This window comes from Plectropomus leopardus, chromosome 7 (assembly GCF_008729295.1).
Source record: "Plectropomus leopardus isolate mb chromosome 7, YSFRI_Pleo_2.0, whole genome shotgun sequence".
Lineage (NCBI taxonomy): Eukaryota > Metazoa > Chordata > Actinopteri > Perciformes > Serranidae > Plectropomus > Plectropomus leopardus.
In genome coordinates this window covers 5,966,905-5,986,218 of record NC_056469.1, presented here as the reverse complement: position 1 = coordinate 5,986,218, position 19,314 = coordinate 5,966,905, and the positions used below count along the sequence as shown (strand labels likewise).

The 19,314-nt window shown below is 41.2% G+C and overlaps 1 protein-coding gene across 4 annotated transcripts in view; it reads left to right on the top strand.

Annotated features, from left to right (window-relative positions):
• Positions 1-19,314, top strand: part of LOC121946151 (vacuolar protein sorting-associated protein 13B-like) — a 375,120-nt gene that overhangs the window by 126,025 nt on the left and 229,781 nt on the right. For all 4 annotated transcript variants that reach the window (XM_042490601.1, XM_042490600.1, XM_042490605.1 and 1 more), the window contains exons 20-21: positions 9,108-9,217; positions 13,370-13,502. In XM_042490601.1, the coding sequence (XP_042346535.1) occupies positions 9,108-9,217; positions 13,370-13,502 (243 nt within the window). The remainder of the gene's footprint in view (positions 1-9,107; positions 9,218-13,369; positions 13,503-19,314) is intronic.

Sequence of the window (19,314 nt, the reverse complement as noted above, 5' to 3'; positions counted from 1 at the left end):
TTCCAAGGGAGAAATCCTCTGGTGTACAGAAAATTATATGTTTTCCCTACAATTCTGGCAGCAGCAAGTACGTTTTCTTTGGAAGCCCAGTAGCTAACATGAGCTATAATGAACTGAACATCTAAGGAAAAAAGCATTTTAACACTGGCTATGCTATTTTATTGATCTCTGTGGAGCACAATGCAAAAATGCCTCATCAGTGACCGCTTATCACCTACACCGTGGCCAAAACTGAAGCAGTTGAAAGAGTATCTGAAATGAACTTGACTTCACTTATTGACCAAACAGACAAGTTGCTTGACAGAAATACTCAGACCAGGTGACTGGATAACAGCCAGACCAGTAGACAGATAGATACAGTACGTAGATAGACAGACCAAAGGAGAGGAACCGTTGCATATTGCCGTGCAAACGTCAAATTCTTCAGTGCAGCATTCCCAGCTTCCTGAATGACCCCAAATCTCAACCAGAGAACTTTGATCTGTCACTGAGATCGTTACTAAGTCTACTGAACTGACAAAAGGCCAAGCTGAAAGACTGAGAGAACAGAGATTCTGCAGAGAGGTGCAGAGGCTTGAAGTAATTGAAGACAGGATCTTGTCCTCAGTTGTCCTGCGTGCTCTCCAGAAAGCTGAGGGCTGTGGAGAGAGCTGAAGAGGATGGTTGGAGAGGATGGGGTTAGACAACCTCCATCTGGTTGTTTGTTGCAAAAGACAGCTGGATCATGAGGCTGGTCAGTTTTTGGATGGAGACAGAGGACAGGAGAGGAAACTACCGGCGCCATGATATTTGAGAAGAATAATAAATAAATAATAGAATATAAAACTTAATCAGTGAAACCAAGAAAGGGGAGGTGATGTCACAAAGAGGAAAGAGAAGCCACATTGTCCTTGTTTAAGTGTCAAGCAAAAAAAAAAGCAAATTAAATGCACTCCCATCAGCTAGGTTCAACCAAGAGGTAACCTCCGAGGCTGAAAACTGAAATGTAGATATGCCAAAAATTGCAGTGCACTGAATGGCCACTTGAGGCTGCTCCAAAAAAAAAGACTGATTCCCCAAAGACCCCCATGTTAAAATGCTTAACTTTACTGCAGAAATAAACATGTTTCTAGCCTAGGACAGGAAAAAAAACAGTTATGGTTTCTATAGCTAATTTTAACACTCCTGACAACTGTGGTGGCACATTTACATTTTATTAAGGCTTAAAGTAACGCATATTTAAGTGCAGGTGGTGACATCTCAGAATCTACATCCATTATTTATATAGTCTATGGGTTCAGCCAAATACAGCACATACAGTAGGCCACTGAAAAATAAAATCAGAAATAATATAGCAAAAAGAATTAGATGTTGATTGATTGTCAGTTCTTTTTACTGTGATTTTATTTGTTTGTGGCAGTTATTTTGTCTATCAAAGTTTCTACCATCAAATTTAGGCCATAATATATGCTGTTTAATGACATGGTAAACAGTATTTGATTGTCGTGTAACCACAGCACATCCCTTGTACAAACAAACATTTCAGAACTTCCAGAGCAATGGTTGAAATGTTTTGCATTTATGTCGGATCAATTTTGGGAATCTAAATCAAATACGGCGGGAGTTTTCAATACGACCCAGACTGAGAAACAAAATAAAGAAGAATGAAAGGTCCTTTCTTGCAAAGACTCAAGACTGATATTTATAACTTTAAATTTTGTCAAAATAAAGAAAAAGGTTTGCAAAATGTCAACATAAAATGACTGTACATGCAGATATGCAGGAAGTACACTTCAAGTGTTCTTTCTTAGACAGCATGCTTGAGGTTCCCTGCCTGTAAGTTACAGAACATTACTTTTCTGCTGTGTGTTCACTTGGATTTGTGTGCATCTGAAGCTTCAGTAAATCTCCCTCTCCTAGTCTTAATATAATACGATGATAGACCTATATCATTATCTGTTTGACAGAGTATTTCCTCTGCTTTTTAATTGCATAACTTCTCTATGGACATTTTTAGCCTCAAGAGTATATGAAATATCCAGCTATATTAAGTAAACCTCAAATATTGCCATTTCCGTAAGACTTTTCTATTTGTTAAAAATGTAATTCATATAAGAATGCTTGGAAGGAACCCTAGCTAACGACAGACATTAAATTGCTTGGCTCCCGCTCTGCTCATGACAAACTGAGAGAACTCAGCTTGAACTGTAGAGAAAGCCCATGAGCCAGCTGAATGATAGCAGCGATAAGGAGTTTTCAAGGTAACTATGCAAAACTGAAACTGTCTGTGGGAAAGCAGCAGCAGAAGCAGAAGTCTGTTTATTTTAATGAGCTCAGAAGTGTCTCTCCTGTTTCTCTTACATTACACTGGGGCTCATTTAGAGTTCACACAGTGCACTGTATGTCCATGATGGATATGGTAATGATACATTAATGCAATCAGGACTAAGTCTGTTTTGTCTCTCATTAAGAAGGCTAGCTATCTTGCTGACAAGGGCCAGGTCATATTTGGTCGTGACTTTAAGCATATTCCTTCGGTGTGATTTGAAGCGAGGGAGACAGCGAGTGTGTATTTTTGTGGGCATATCAGGGAAATGGTGGAGGAGAGAGAGGATAGGGAGAGAGATAACAGCTGGAATAGTCCAAATCGGGGCTGCTTGGGTTGCAGCAGGGGCACAGGCACCAATTGTGCACTGTCTGGTTGTCTTTTCAACACCATGAGAGTTGATGTGGATTTATGACAGCAAGGACTCAAGTAGAAGGGAGATATATTTGGCTACAGAGCCTCTCATCAACATATGGAGCTCGACAGAGCTGCCGTTCTGCTGCTTCCAACCCCTCATCTGGCCTCATCACTGCTCCACAGTATATACTAGGGATGTGCATAAGTCAACTTTTCCATGGTCAAATATTTTGCATGTGTTTTATTTTGTTATTCAAGACACAATTGTAGAATTTGTACACATTGTAGACTAAAAAACATTCAGGCTTGAATTTGGCTTGAATTGCACTTCAGAGGCACTTGCTAAACCCTTTGAATCCTTAGCATATATGCTTGATTTCTTTCAAAGAAGAAGGCATCTTTAAAAATTACCAACACATTAATGGACAATAGCACAGAAAAATAACCAAGAACAAAAAACAAAAACTTAAAGAACGTTAAAAAACGGAAACAATCTGAAAAACTGCTTAAGAGTTATAATAATTCTGTAAAATAATTTTAGATATTACATTTTGATCATATTAAATATGGTTCTCTTGAGAATTTTCCCTATCTTTAAAAAAAATCTATTAATCTTTTGCAACTTGCAGAAAATGTCTTGCCAAGTTGCTCATTGCCTTTTTTCCTGTTTTTTTTTTTTTTAAAGGAATCAAACCAATTTGCTCAGGTTTAAAGGTTTAAATACTTGTGAAAAGCATTTGAATGCAGCACCAAAAAGTGATGTTGATCCAGCTTTCAAAGGGTTAGATGATGTCAAAAGATGACCTTTGTTTGGCTGTGCTGGGATTCCTTCAGATCTTGCAGAAATCAGCCTGAGATATATTTTACTATTAGTGAGTTTCCTCTAATCAAATGTCAAATATAATTTTTTTGTGTTGTGTTGCTACTGTTGAGTCAAGCACCACCCAATGCTCTCCAGACAACAGCACAGCAGCGTGGTTAGTGCTTTTGTCTGGATTCGAACATTAGTCTGAGAAATGTGTCAAGTCCACAGCTTATAACCATGAGTCACCAAACGCAGCAGATGGGAAAGAAGGAGCCTCAGTCCTGATGGGAACAGGCATAGATCTCTCTCTGTGGATGAGATACAGCCCTGAGCTCACCACCACATACATAACCCTCCGTGTGCACGTTTTGACATGCATGCATTCTGTGCTGTATACACATGCATGCATGCTGTATATCAGCGTGTGTAGTCCATGCACAGTTTTGAATTACGCAGTAGATGTATATGTACATGGACCTTTCAACATGCATGTAATGTAGAAGCACACACACACATACACACACACACACACACACACACACACACACACACACACACACAAACATTCTTTTACTACTTATCCAGACTTGGCCGTGTGTGATATTTCCGGTTCGCAGGACTTTGCATGTATGGAGACTTACTGTAGTCATCCCATAAATCATACAGATCCATGGCCAAATTCTGAGGCCCTCTCACTTATCATGTAGATTAGGAAAATGACTTTAAAAAAGCTTTCTCATCATCCACTGTTTTATATGTTCTCTCTGTTCATGGACTATATCTCTGTCTTCTCTGTCTGTCTTTGTCTTTCTCTGTTTTTTCTCTCTCTGAATGTGTGCCTGTCCGTTGGTGTATTTTTAGGTGTTTCTCTGCTTCTGTCACTCCATCTCTCTCCCCGTCTGCCTTTCAGTGACTCTGTTGCTGGCTGAATCACTCTCCAGCTTTCTTCCTGCCTATTACTGTTACTGTACCCACAGCCATAGTCAACCTTTACGAGGTGGGTCTCGCCTGTCAGCTGCAGGCTACCGCAGTTGGGCCATGTTGAAAGACACACGCACACACACACACTTACGCATGTACGCTTATATTCTCTTAAAACCACACACACACACACATACACAGACACACATATACTGTGTACAGGCATCCAGCACAGAGTTGTATGGGCCCAGAGTGAGAGCAGGCTTTCCGTAGGCCAGGATCTGTTTCCAGTCAAACTTGCCTGTGTCCTTCCTGAGCCCCTGGGCTCCTGCGGCGGGATTGCCCCTGGGCCGCTGGGTCACAGCACGGCAGGGGGAACAGAAGTACAGTGAATGTGTGTCAGGGACTGGTTTGTGTGTGTGTCTGTGTGTGTGAGAGAGAGCAAGAAGGTGTGTGGTTTCATGAGTCAGTGTCTGTTAACTATCCCGCAGTGTGCACATAAATGGATACAAATAGAAACACTTCCTTATGCTCACTAAGACATGTACACACTTTTACCATACACACACACAAACACGCTGTTCCTTGCACCCACCCACACACAGCTGAGTCCCTTTTTGGTGGTGACAACAGCTCCAGCTTCTTTCTCTCTCTCTCTCTCTCTCTCTCTCTCTCTCTCGCTCTCGCTCTCTCTCTCTCTCTCTCTCTTTCGCGCACACACACACACACACATTCATAGTCAGACACTCACACACACACACACACACACACACACACACACACACACACACATTCATAGTCACAGACACTCACACCAACACACACACTAGTAGAACACCTGTCGGGCTGCATGGCTCGCTCCAGGACACCTTCGAGTCATGAGCTCATCGGAAAAGCAATTAAAGGCAGCGTAGGCCCCGCACACTGGCGTAATGTTTTGTTTTGCTACTTGGCTTCAAAATTAACCAAACCTGTCAGAAGTCATCTGGCTGACGCGGGCTGGGCTATATTTATTTATTTTCTGTTGGAGAAGCTGGACGCAGGGTCCCAGTGCTGCCTCCCGTCCAACAATGAAGCGATTCTGAGGGGGCGATTAGCTGGCTTGAACATGAATCCTCCCCCTGCCGTCTACCTGGGGGGTGAATGGTGAGCTCGCCCCACCTCTCGTTGCCTGTCTGTAACTCTGATGGTGGGGTCACAGCCCTGTAGTCGGGAGGTCGTGCCCTTTGTAACCCCAATCAAGACTTTGGTTTCCACTGTGGGACTTGGTTTTTGAACTTGCACTGACCTAACCGCTCCCAGTTTATTGAATTTCATGCTTGCAGTGACTGAACAAAAGCAGATTTTGCATTCAAAAATGTCAATGTATAAACGACGTAACCTGATAAAAAAGACAATATGAAGACAGAGAGTTGTGTGGCTGATAGGTTACTTGGTCTGTTGGCCCAGAAAAGAAGAGACCTGCAGAAGAACCTATACAGGACTTAAAGGTTAGAGGCCTTTTCTGAGTCTGCTCTAATGCTTGACTGTAGCCTCAGGCTGTGAGCAGCCCGATGTCAGACAGCCGTAAAACAACACCAGCAGCCCTGTGCTCTCTTTTAACTCTACTGGTCTTAAGAAAAAAAACACCTTTGACATTAATAGGTCCACTGTGGGTGAGTCAAGGTAAGTATGTCTTCAGATGCCTGCACGGACATTTTTGTGGTTGTGTGTATTTTCAGAGTCCAGGCCACTAAAGCAGTTTTCTGGTGTTTTCTTGAGGAATCATTTAGGAAGTAAGAAAAACACCTCTGTTATCATTGTCATCACGTTCGGTAATTACCCACATGCCACCCTGTTAGAGCAGAGAAAAACAACAGTTAGCCTGCTGCCGAGGTCACCCTCTAAGCATGCCTGGCCGTTTCATGGTGCTGCACGCTTCAAAGGAGGTGTCACTCTCCGGCAGTTAAGTCAACACAGTGATGAAACAAGAAAACACAGTTTGGATGGTAAAGCCTTGGTCTTCAAAGCCTGGTAAGCCAGGTCAACACATATTTTGTTTCTGTGTCACTGTCAAAACTGGCAGAGGGAGAGAGGATTGTTTGCTCTGTTAATTTCAGAAAGAGAGCTTTCTGAGTAGTGTTGTGATATATCAAAGTAGTCATGGCTGTCATTGGTAGAAGCCAAACACACGACACACAGTCACAATAAGATGACAGCTGCTGGCATGACTTTTAAACACTGCTCATACAATGCCAGTTACCTCAGCTTTTAACTTATTTCAGCAACCAACTTACTGGACTTTAATACACTCAACAAGTCAGCTCCGTTCATCTGATGATGAGGCAATTTTGTTATAATGGAAACTTACATGTGTGGGTTTTTTTGTGATCATTGCAATGGAAATGCTTTCTGCACTGGCTTTGGCACTGCAGAGCATCCACTACCACACCAACAAAAGCGACCTCTTCTATTTTCTTTGTGACTGTTCCACGTTGAGTTTAGGATGAAAAAGCTGGTGGCAGCATAGTGTGCATGTTGGCTTTATAAAATTGATGCTGTGTAACCTGCTTTGGTTGAGAGACTTATCTGCAATTAGGCATTTTATATATTTTGATTTGCTCATTTATCTCTCTAATAAATGTTAAATAAACAACTGATCTACTAAGTAATATGATTTATTGCGCTATGACTCATTTCTGCTGAATGTGCTTTGTCGTGCGCAGTGCATCCCATAGACCACAATTTAGGCTCAATTTATTGAATACATCTTCACTACTCAGCCCATTCCCAGCCTTCTGGGTCCTATACCGCTCACGCTGTTCTGGGCTATGATGAAACCACTTGAAGTCGGGCCCCAGCACTACAGCCACAGCCAAAGCCTATTAAGCAGCCACACTGTGGTATAGGAGTTCAAGCCGCAGGGCTGAGGTTATGATTCTTCGTCAGCATGAGGGGGAGAGAGGTGGATGGAGGATGACGAGGAAGGGTGGAGGTACGGTTTCACAAGGAAGGGTAAAGAGGGGTGAAAGAGGATAAAGGGGGGCAAGGAAGGATGGAAGAAAGAGTAGATAGATTGCTATGAGGAGGTAAAAATGAGTAACACAAGAATTAAGTCTTAGAATGAAATTGAAGCAGGGACATATGTTAGCAAAGGAAGACAAGGAAGGTGTAGATGGGAGGGGAAATAGAAACAGAAAGAAAATAGACAGATGTATGAAGCAATAAAGGAAGAGATGTGAGTTAGTGTGACTTGATCCAATGAGAGAGTTCCCCGTTTGCCCAGAAAGGATTCCGTGCCAGTAATAAACCGTAGCTGACATGCACCTGGTGAATAATTATCAGCCATACACAGACACTAGTGCTAACACATGCGTGCGTTACACTGTACTGTGGTGCACACACACCACAGACTTACACACACACACACACACTTTTGACTCTACTGACACGCTCATTTCACATCGTTCATGATTTCAGTCATTTACTTCATACTGCAAACACACACACATACAGGCTCACAGGCCACAAATCACTGAACGTTGTAAAAGTGGAGCAAATTAGAGCTGTTTTATTTGCATTGTTCACAGGGAATAAAGGAGGAGGGAGTTATTCCTGCCAAGCTGGTGTAACAAAAATATGTGTGTGTGTGTGTGTGTGTGTGTGTGTGTGTGTGTGTGTGTGTGTGTGCGTGTGTGCGTGTGTGCGTGCGTGTCTCTCTCTTTGAGTATGTGTGTCGAGGGAGAGTTTATAATTGTGCTTTGTCCATGCTTTGGAGACTGTTAGGCAAAGCAACAAGCAATCAGGCTTTGTTGGAGTTAAAATGCACACACACATTTACACATTCACACTTACACACTTGCAGCTTCGCCTCAGGGCCTGAAACAGAAGACCGGGGTCTTGTCCAAAGCTCCATTAAACTGCTGAAAGTCCGTCTAGAGCTGAAACATCCTCCTATCGTCATGCTGGGACATTCCACGGCACGCCAGAGACCGTGCGCTAATCCTGCCGGCATGGGAATCATTATTGATAGGATCCTAATGCATTACCTCAGGGCCCGCTTATTGTTGGTAAAGATTATTATTTAAGAGTAAACCAAAACCCAGAGAAAGTCTCGAGTTTCATAGAAATTTATCAAAAGAAAATGTTATTCTTGGCTTAGTGTGATACCACTTTGAACAGAGCAATTGAAACAAACCGTGCTCCTTGCAGCGCTCCAACAAGCAGACTCGATACCCACCAGCAGGTCATTAGGACACCGTGTAAACTGCGCGGGAGTGAAGGAACCTGACTCTCAATCTGAGCAGATTTGCCCTAAGTCACTTTCACTCGTTGCTTATTACCTTACATTGATTTCAGTGATCCATATCGATGTGCCTCCTACTTTGCAGAAATAATAGCAGCGACAGCATAAGAACATTTTTGTCTATGTGAGTTCAGATAGTTTCCACTTGAGTCAATCATTCTGCACATCTCTTGATCTCGATCCCATTGAATTAGTTGATCACAGAAGTTCAGTATTGTCAAATCTCTGATTGAGTGTGTTCAAACAACTGGTCTGGTTCTGTGAGCAGTAATGTTGATTTTGTAAAGGCAAGACAGATGTACAGTTTATCCTTTCCTATCAGTCTTTTGTTTTTTGAAAAACTGCTCCTTTATCAAGGCTTTGGTTTTTTTTCTTAGAGTTGCATTATTAAATCTCTGATCTGTTGTTTTTCTTTTTGTTTGTGTTTTTTCTAGGTGCAGTCCTGCTGGTCAGTGTTCAAGGCATAGCTGTCAACGTGGACCCAGTTTTCTGCACATGGCTGCTGTACCAGCCTCACAAAGGGAGCAACAGGCAACAGCAACAGGTTATCTTCATGTTGTCAGACAAATACCTCTATTTCTCCTCCTGGCCCATGAAACTAGGTTGTCTATGCAGAAGAAAAACATTTGGAAAACAGATTTGTAGCATTTTCTTTTGCTCAAGAGGTACAAAACCGACAACTATCAGAATACGTTGCACCACGAAAGACCAATAAATGCTCCATTTGCTAGGTGACATAATGAGAACTTGCCCATTTGACACAATGGCAGCTGGCTGGTAACAAACATCTCGTATTACCAGTTAAAGGGCAAGCTAAAATATGTTTCTGAAAACATTCAAGGTGAGAAATCTTGATTAAAATTTGATCAGTTCTGCTTAATTTTGCAGTTTGATCTAATTTTCTTTTGGCCTCTGTTTTCACAATACAGGAAAAAGTATGGTGCCCATTTCCTGTTCACAAACTCTTGCTGTTATAGCTTCACAGGGTACAAAAATATGTTCCTCAAAATCTGTCAGATGAAAAAATGGCAGTGCAGAAACATCATCATGATTTATATTTGATAAGCACTGCCTAGTTTTACTATTATTATCGGATTTCAATCTGAGTTAGAGAGAGACAGAGAGAGAGGAATGGGTGTGTCTCTTGATGCACTTGTATACACTTTGTGTCCTCTATGGTGCCATGACTGGTGGACAATACAAAAATGTGGAAGTACAGCCTGTAGTTCGAGCAACAGCCCGAGAACCAGAGAAACTCTGCCAAATGACGTTTTGGGTCATGTGATGGAGTTTTGCCGTGGGGGAAGAAGTGAGATATAGGCAATGGTTAGATCACGGAAATTTACTACAGCTTATTTGTGCATACTATCCACGTTGTCATGATACAAAGCTGGTTGAAAATTGGCAAAGTATCCCTTTAACTTGTATATGTAATTTGTACCTTCAGCATATACTAGTGTTGCTTCCATTCTAAGCTGCTCCGGATAAGAGCCTGAAGGGAATGTAAATGTCTCCCTCCCTCCCTCTCATTCCCAGCTACCTTTTTCCATGTGCTCTGCTCCCTGTCTTCCATCCACTCTCTCTCTATTTATTTGACAGGGGTCATGGTGATGGTTATGGACATTGAATGCTCTGTGCCCACACTACACACACTCAAACACACATACACACATGCAGACATGCTCATTTTGATTGCCTGGGATATAGCACAGGTTCACCCCATAAAGGCACATAAATATATATAGTACATGAAAGTATCATATTGTAATACTTTAAATGTTTTTTTTTTTTCAACAATTTGCTCTGTTTCATGCCTCCTGCAGTTTGGAAGGGCTGTCAGCATGTATGTGTTTGTGACAGGCAAAGAGAGAGGGAGTTAATTGCACCAACTCCTAACTCTGGAGGTTATTGCTGTACCGGGGTAAACAGATGTTATGAGTTGAAGTGCAGCCAGTGTGAAGGATACACAGCACTGGCTGCTGTGTGTGTGTGGACATGCTGCAGCAAAACGTATGATTAGTGTATTTGTGTTCATGTGTGTTTCTACCTCTGCTGGCTGTCAAGGCCTGGTGAGTTTAGACAAGGCCTTCAACTGAAGGCCACATAGCAGCCTGTGAAGGACAGAGGAGAGGATATTGACTGGTAGGGTCAGGATGGCAGGAAATAATGAGAAAGGATGTAGGATGGATGGACACAGGGACAAGGACATGTGTGATAAGAAGAAAGGAATGAGGAGGGATTTGGTACTGTAGCACAGAACAAAATTAAATTATAAAAAACGCAAAAAAAGTTTAGAACACAAGTGATAGTATGAAGATGAAGCAGAGTCACCGACAATGGAGATTGGAGGCATATGGGGACATGGTAGAGAGAGCAGAGGATAGATGCGGAAAGAGGTGAGAGGGACCATTTGGGAAAACAACAGAAATGGAGAGAGGAGACAACAGGAAAGGGGAGAGTACAGGCAGCATTAAGAAGGTGCAGAGAAAGCAGAGGAAGGATGAATTCAAAGTCAACTGAAACTACTAGAGTGAGCAGGAAACCCAAACTCACAGGCCACAAATCAGAAAAGTAGAGGGAGATGGTTAAGGAAGCGGGTAATGAAGAGAAAGGGAATAAGAGGAAAAAAGGAGTTTGAGAACCAAACATGCATTTGCCTTGGCTGTTTCCACCACTACTCAGTGTGTGTGGTAGAAGGAGTTAGCTCATACTATGTCATCCACCAGGAATGAGCGATGGTCATTGGGTAAGGTACCTGCTTTTAGCATCGAGTATTAAAATTTAGCCGAGCACATATTTTCCATGAAATGTACAAACTGAATTATATAACTTATTTTTTTAACCATTTAGCATTTTTCTTGAACATTTGAACTTACAAAGCACTCATATGGCTTGTCTATACAAAATTTTCAACAATTCCTCATCTCATACAACTACATAGGTCAGCTGCCCCCACCAGTGGATGACAGAATAGCTTGTATCTGACCATTAATAGTTGCAGTTTTAAACACGTGATTAACATATTGAAACTGCAGCAGTTGCACCAAAACTATATGGTGAGGTTTTGACAGCAAAACTCCATACGCCATGCAACATGTTCATATATGTCACGTGACAACATACTAGAACATACTATGATATATTGTTAGCATAATTCATCACCTTGACTTTTGGTTTCACATGGAAAACAAACCACAGTTTCCTGGATGAATGTTTTTTTGGCATTTATTATGGTTCATTTTTTGATATGACAACTATAAACAGAAAGACAAATAGATAGACTGGAAAGGCAGGAGCAAGAGGAGGATGACATGCAGCAATTGAACATGGGCTACAGCCTATGTGGAATGTGCACTCTACTACTTGGGCTGGAGTTCACCCCATTCAGCGCCCCTTGTTTGAACCTCTCGCCTGCCCTAAGCTGACTTAGTCGTCCTTATACTTCTTCATCCAACTTCCTCATTTCCTCCCGTAATAATTACTAGAGTTCACTGCCTAACATAAACGTTACTATGGATTGTAGTCTCTGCTTGCAAAAACTGCCTCCATGGTCATATGTTATTCTAGTGTAATGTGTACTCTGTAAATCAGTACAGCTTTGAGTTGGGTTTTTTTTTCTTCGACATTTGCATTTGTTGTTTAAGACTACAATACAGTATTTGTGTATGCAATAGGTGTATTTGGAAGTCTTTTGAGCAGCCTCCAAGCAGATCTTTAACAGACCTGAATATGATTTTCGAGTCAAACGTGACTTTGGGCAACTAACCTACTGGCCTACAGTATTTCATTCACCCTATGTTAAGTTGCAAAAACCTTAGAGGGATTTGGCGTCATACCTCAGTCAGTAGTTTCAAATACTAATGTAATTTGGGGGCCCATTTTTAATCTTACCACAACCAGCCTTTGGGTCCCGACCCAGTCATTGAAAAACAACTGCATCAGTGTGTGTGCGTGTGTTTACACAGGCTGCAGTACGTGGTTGGCCTGCAGCCTCGTGCAGCTGCATCATAGCGTAGTGCTGCCGCTGGCTGATGCTAATGGGGTTTCCTTATTTCAGACCAACCTTCCACTCTTCTGTCTTTCAGCCATCTCTCTGCCAGCCAGCCACAGTGTGTGCGTGTGTTTTTGTGTTTTTGTGTGTGTGTGTGCGTGCGTGCGTGCGTGCGTGCGTGCGTGCGTGCGTGCGTGCGTGCGTGCGTGCGTGTGTGTATTTGGCTTGCCAGCAGCATGGGAGACTGCTCAAAAACAACAGGGAGCTGTCACTAGTCCTTGTTGGTCTTGGAGGCCTCTGTTGTGTTCCACTGCATTTTTCTTTTCTCTCTCAGCCTCCTTTTCTGTCTTGCTTTGCGTTATACATTGTGTCTACTGATTTACCCAAATGTTTAAAGCTATCAAAAGCTGTCAGGGGGTCAAGACCTTATTAACACAGAACGGTGATTTTACCACACAGAAAAATGTTCTGATAATTTGTGCTGTGACTCCTGATAATATGTGCTTTTTCAGAAGACATATTCAGTGGAAATGGCTCATTCTGCTCCTGCTGTCAATCTCTTTTTTATTTTTCATTTTCAAGTTTTTCAATAAAAGTTGAGCTCATATGCATATTCAGAGGAAATGCTGTAATGTTAAAATAAAACACAATGTTTCCTTTCCTGTGGCCTCATATGTGCTCTGTCATGCTGTGATGTTATTTCAGACTCCTGGTTCAGTTGCCATGGCCAAGAGGAGAGAGGACGAGGTGTCTGTAGGCAGCACACCACTGGCCAAACAGCCCTCCAACCAGGCCTCAGACTATGCCAGCAGCCCGATCAAAACTAAGACAGTGACAGGTAAGTTTACCAACCCTAAGCCACAGGTATAATATTGAAGATATTACGGTGACACAGCACCTCACACAGTGACGTAACATTAACTTCCATGCAGCCGAGAGGTTTAGACACGTAAAGGGAACAGGGTTGTAAACTATCTTCTCTCAGTGTTTATTTTCAGATGAGTTTTGTGCAAAGATTAATGTCCAAATGAAAACTGCAATGACATTTACTCATCCCTTGATATTGGCAATAACTATCACTGTTTCTATGTTTAAGGATATGGTCTTTCAGTAGTGGAATAACAACAATTTACTGTATTTAACTTTGTTTCTATGCAATGAAATCACGTTACTATGTTGTTACATAACACACTACAGCCTGCTGACACCTGAGTGAACCCGTTTCTCAGAGGACACCACATATCCAGGCATGTCCTCCTCTGTTTTCCTCCTCTGGTAGTATTACTGTGGGCTCTGGATGCCCAGAATAGATGAGTGGCTTGGCTGTGCTGAGCCTTCCTCAACGCCAGTTTTCCGCTTTCTGGGACCCCCCTGTTCAGGACAAACACGTTCAGTGCGCACACACGCACACACACAAATCCACTGAATACATGTATATATCAGCACACATACATGCAGACACATACATACAAGCAGGCACATTTACACTGTACATGTACACACCTGTGCATGCTACACACAGACACTCTCACACACTTATTTAGCATTGATGTGGCCCTTTCAAAGATCCTCTCCAAAATTTTTCCATATAAGTAGGAAATTTTGCCCCCTTTGAAAGAAGATGGACAGTTTGGAGATACACAGGCGAGGAGGACGGGGTTGAGGGATAGACCTTGTTCCGGACCTCGCAGTCACAGATGTACCCGCTTGCTTTAGTGTACACACTGCAAAGCACAACAGTAATAATCTTAAGCTTTTAGTTTATTATTAATGGTGGCAGGACAGGTAAGGGAAGTATTTAGTTACTGACAATTCATCAAAATGTACTGCAGAAAGACCTCGCAATAATGGTATATTTTATCACTGTGAGGAATCTACAGTCATAAAAAAACTACCTGCAACACGAACAAGGACACACGTATTGTACAGTACAAATGTATATACTGTACTAGTATCTAGATATTAATACTGATATATATATATATATCTGGAAATGAAAACCATTTCTGCAGTCAGTCTGTTAAGGAGCTGTTCATGACACAACACAGAGCCTTACTGACTGCAGAAATGGTTTTCATTTAATACTCGTGGTCTATTTATGAACCTATTAGCCCACCTCTTCTCTCTCGTGTTCCCCTATAGATATTTAATTAATGTGATCCAATGGAACATCTTGGCTCGCCTCAGAGTTTAAAAAACGAGTAAATAAATAAACACGTAAAAAGGCTTTCCAGCCTCTACTGTTTGACTCTCACAGTGTTTAGGCTCCAGGTCCTCTAAACACTTTAACGGTTGAAGCTTTCTCTGCCAAAGCATCATAGTGTAGAGTCAGGGGAAATAAGCAAGTGGTTGTTTGTCTTTTTTTTCTTCTTTTTTTAAGTCCCTGGGAAATGGGTTCCCAGCAGGAGTGATGAATCCCTGTTTTGGGTGAAGTCATCCTGTAGCTGTAAATAACATTGCATGTCTATGACGTCCCCCTCATGTCAAGTGTTTTGATAGGAAAAATGCTCCTTTGACATTTCGCAGTCTAAAAAAAGGCCATTAGGGTTCTTTCCTTGCTTGCTTTTAAAGCTCACAGCTGAAAGGTCATGTCGCCTTTTTTCTCCCAGTTTTCTCTCTCTTCCCAGTTTCATTCAAACTTTGCACTAATGGCTTTTCCATACCGCAGCATCTTAGCTTACTCACATCTCAACAGTATATTCTCTCATTAGGGGTCGTCAGTAAACAGTCACCTTGGCTCCAACGCTGCACACAAAGCTAAATCAGGCTGTAACTTGTCAGCCACACTCAACCAATTGGAGTACACTGGCTATCAATGTGCCTGGCCTCCTGTCCACTAGCTGTTTATCTCTGTGACGGCTCCTCTTGTTTTTCTGTCTGAGTAGCAGTCTGTTTGTCTTTCAGTTAAGTTTTTCACATTTTTCTTTCTCAGTCATGCTGAGAATGCCTGCATTTTTGTCAGTGTCTGTGAGGGCTGAGTATCGGTGTGAATTGGACCAAAATAATCCAGCACTGTCTTTTGTTTTTTGAAAGAATTATTAGTTTAGTTTGCCAAGATGCAACTAAAACATTCAAATTTTTTATGTAAAACTTCAATTAAAAGCTGAACCCCATTGAAATGCAGGGTTGCTTTTACTATGTGGGTGTGACTACATGTTTTGACAAATAAGTGCAGGTCATTAAAACCTAAGGTCTGGTTGCTAATGATGCTGCAAAGCAATTCACCTTTATAAAAATTATTCAGATGTAAAAAAAACTCTTGAAGCCTGTAAGTCCTCAGCTGCCCTCTGGAGCCAACAGTAGTTAGCTGCTTAGATTGTGCATACAAATATAAATGTTTAAACTTTTGTCAGTATGGACATGCTGCACATTGTTAGTTTGGATAGATTCTCCAAAATTCAATCATTCAGTGAATTTTACTGAGACCATGAGCACCAAGTATAATTCATTTAGATTTGATCGCATGGTAAACATATGCAAAAATATGATATCTTTGTACAGGTTTCAAAATATTGTGCCAAAGGACTACAGTTGACTAACACTGGCACATTTACAGAAATGTTGATTAATGTCTGTTGTCCTTATAGATAAATTAAATAAAACATCCTAACTTTAAAGCTGTCATAAAGTCTGAATGTGTCCATTCCTAGATTATTTATATTCCTCTAGTCCATAAGGGTCCTCCAATTAAAAAAACTAAAACAGGTTTTCATAGAAAATCATCCTAGTTGACAATAATGTTTTAATAAGACAAAGAGAGATGGCTGTAAATCGTGTGCCATAAGACGAGTGTCGTGATGCTCTCTGTCTCTTTATCTCTCTCTCTCAGTGTATAATGAGGTTAGTGTAGATGCTCAGTCTGTCGGAGCTAGATCAAATGAATGATTCATAATTAGTATATAATTAGATAACCTAATAGCTTTATTTTTATGAAGGTTTTTCACATCTTTGCTGAGCAAGAGTTCTTTGTGAAAGAATTTAAAATGCCCATTCCATATACAAAAATATGCCGACCAAGCTCAGTGATTGAAGCAGATAAAAACGTGGGCTATTAATTAAGTCTCACAGTATAATACATGCCGCTCCATTCACATTATGGGTGTCAAATTTTCAAACATTAAGGATAGTGGTATTGGCACTGGTATCATATTTTTTTATATATAATTCCCAACCCTAGTGTCTACCATACAGGTGTTTGTAAATGACTGAAAACAAATGGATTTTAGAATTAGCTGAGCGTGTTGGCTGTTGAAATGTTAAGTGGTCAGCACATCTGGCCTGAAATTGTGTCTGTTGCAGTGTTTGGTGTTAGATCTATTTGTATAAGGCATCTCATTGTTGGACTGCATTAGTTAGGTAGAAACATATACTGAGTCAGACTCAAGCTCTTTCTTATCCAAATATTTCTCTTTTGAAGTGAAAACAAGACATTGGTAACTAGGTGCTGGTGCTGTATTTTGTTGAAATTCAACCCTCTGTGCCCTGACTTTAACACTCTATGTAGGAGTAGAGCTTGTAAGTAAATGAATAGCATCTTCTCTGGAAATTGCTGCGGTGTTACAGGAGTAGATGTAATGAAAAGTTACAAATTGTTTCCGCGAGCAATCAGAATAAGAAAAGGGCAGAGGCATTTAGCCCTTGTGGTTTTAATCATGGTGAAACAATAAGCCTCCCTGCAGTCAGAAGATCTTTAAAGACTACGGCTCAACACCACAGAAGACTTGCAGCACAGCAGGTATTTTGTTTCCTTTGTCCCAGAGCTCCAGGTCCACCTAGCTTGCGTTGCATAATAATGCATCCTTCCTGCAATTAACTATTTAGTTTTTCCATATTCGAAGATGACTTTATGTCTTGGGCCATGAATGAAAAATGTGAGCTCTTCTTGGGTTGTTGGATTGTAGTGATACTTGATACACTTTTTCAAGATTCATAAATTAAAATGCTGTTCCACCTCATTTCTCTTAATAATACATTGTTCCTGTGATTAATTGGAGAATGATAAATGAAATGTTAATTCTTCATATTCCCCAGGGTTGACTGGCCATTCTAGGGTGAATAGTTGTTACACAGAAACTTGATATGTAGACAGATCCATCCTGATAGTTAGCTCCCCTAAGGGCAAGAGTTGTTTAGCCAAGATTTTTATGGAAAGAGCTATTTGCTGAGGCAGCTCAGGTAAAAATCCACCCCAAAAAGGAATTTACATATGTAAACCCCATAATTGTACACAGTCGAACTAAAGTGAGACATGTTAGAGCCAGACCCCTAAAAGGCTCAAGGTCATGGGAATAACATATGTGGATTCTGTTGTTGGGGTGGATTTTCTCTTGTAAAGCCCCCCCCCCCCCGGTAACCCCATGAGAAGAGCTGCTGACATCTAACATGTTATCATTGGAATTAGGCTCTCTAAAGATGATTTATTAATTGCTTTACCATGTGTGGAGCTCACTGTGAATAAGGAGCTGGATGTTTAAGCAGGAGGGAGATGATGGGACCTCTGCTGCTGTGTAAAAAAATAAAATAAAATAAAAAAAAAATTCCATCCAGGGTCAGCCCTTCAATCCAACTTAATTATTAGTTTTTCATGTTTGCCTGCGGTGTTTATACTTTGTTGACTGATAGCTGGACATAAAACTGTCGTCTGCTTTTTCTTGTCAGCAGGATGCTTTTCAGCCTTAAATCCATTTAGACAGAGCCAGTGATTTCTGATGGATTTTTCAGAATCTATTTGCAATTGCTGCGTGTTTACCCCAGGACATCTGATCCAGCTGTTTAGCTTAGGTTGACACAATAAGCTGTAATGATTTAGTAAAGGGTAACGCTAATGTGAATGTAGCTGAGAAATGGCCGTAGCGTCTTGATGGACCTTAATCTCATCAGCTGTGACAGAGCAAGGTTTTCAGGCAAATTAATAACTGCCCTGAGAAATAAACCGTGTTGTTGTAAGAAATGAATTGAAATGGTCCAGCTCATTTTCCACCATTTTTTTTCTCTTCTTCTTTTTGTTAAATTATCATTTGGCATTTTCCTCAATACCTCTAATGTTCTTGTTTTAACGTTACTTCAAATAAACGTCCAGATATGTGACAAGGTCAATTTTTAGTTGCGTGTTTATTGCCGGCATATAATTTCTCAGGGGACTCTAAGGGGGTTGTAATCACTGCAGCAGACGTTTTATTTTTCACTCTTCAGTCATCTATTTAGGTAAACAGAGGAGAGATGTGCAGGTTGTTTGCCAGTTGGAATCAACACGTGTTCAAACTGCCATTCACAGAGATGCTGGGGGAATAAACACATAAGACTGGCTCAGGCTCAACAGGGGCAGCCCGCCAACTGGCCTGCCACTGGTGCTGCTAGTCCACTGACCTTCAAGAGAAGACGTCATGACGTTCTTATAGGAACCATAACACTGGTATTTTGTTGCAAATCAATTTACTTTAAATGGACAGTTTGTATCTTTTAAGTGGGGCTGTACTTGTCCCCTCCCTAGGTTGGAGAAGCAGGCAGGAGCACTATCATGGAAATATAAGAAATATTTTAACTGCTTTTCTTTGACGCAGATAGGTGTTTATGACAGGAAGCTGTTAACGGCTTCAGTTTCCCATTTGTGCTCTGGTCAAAGCCACCGGACTCCATTTATTAAGACAATA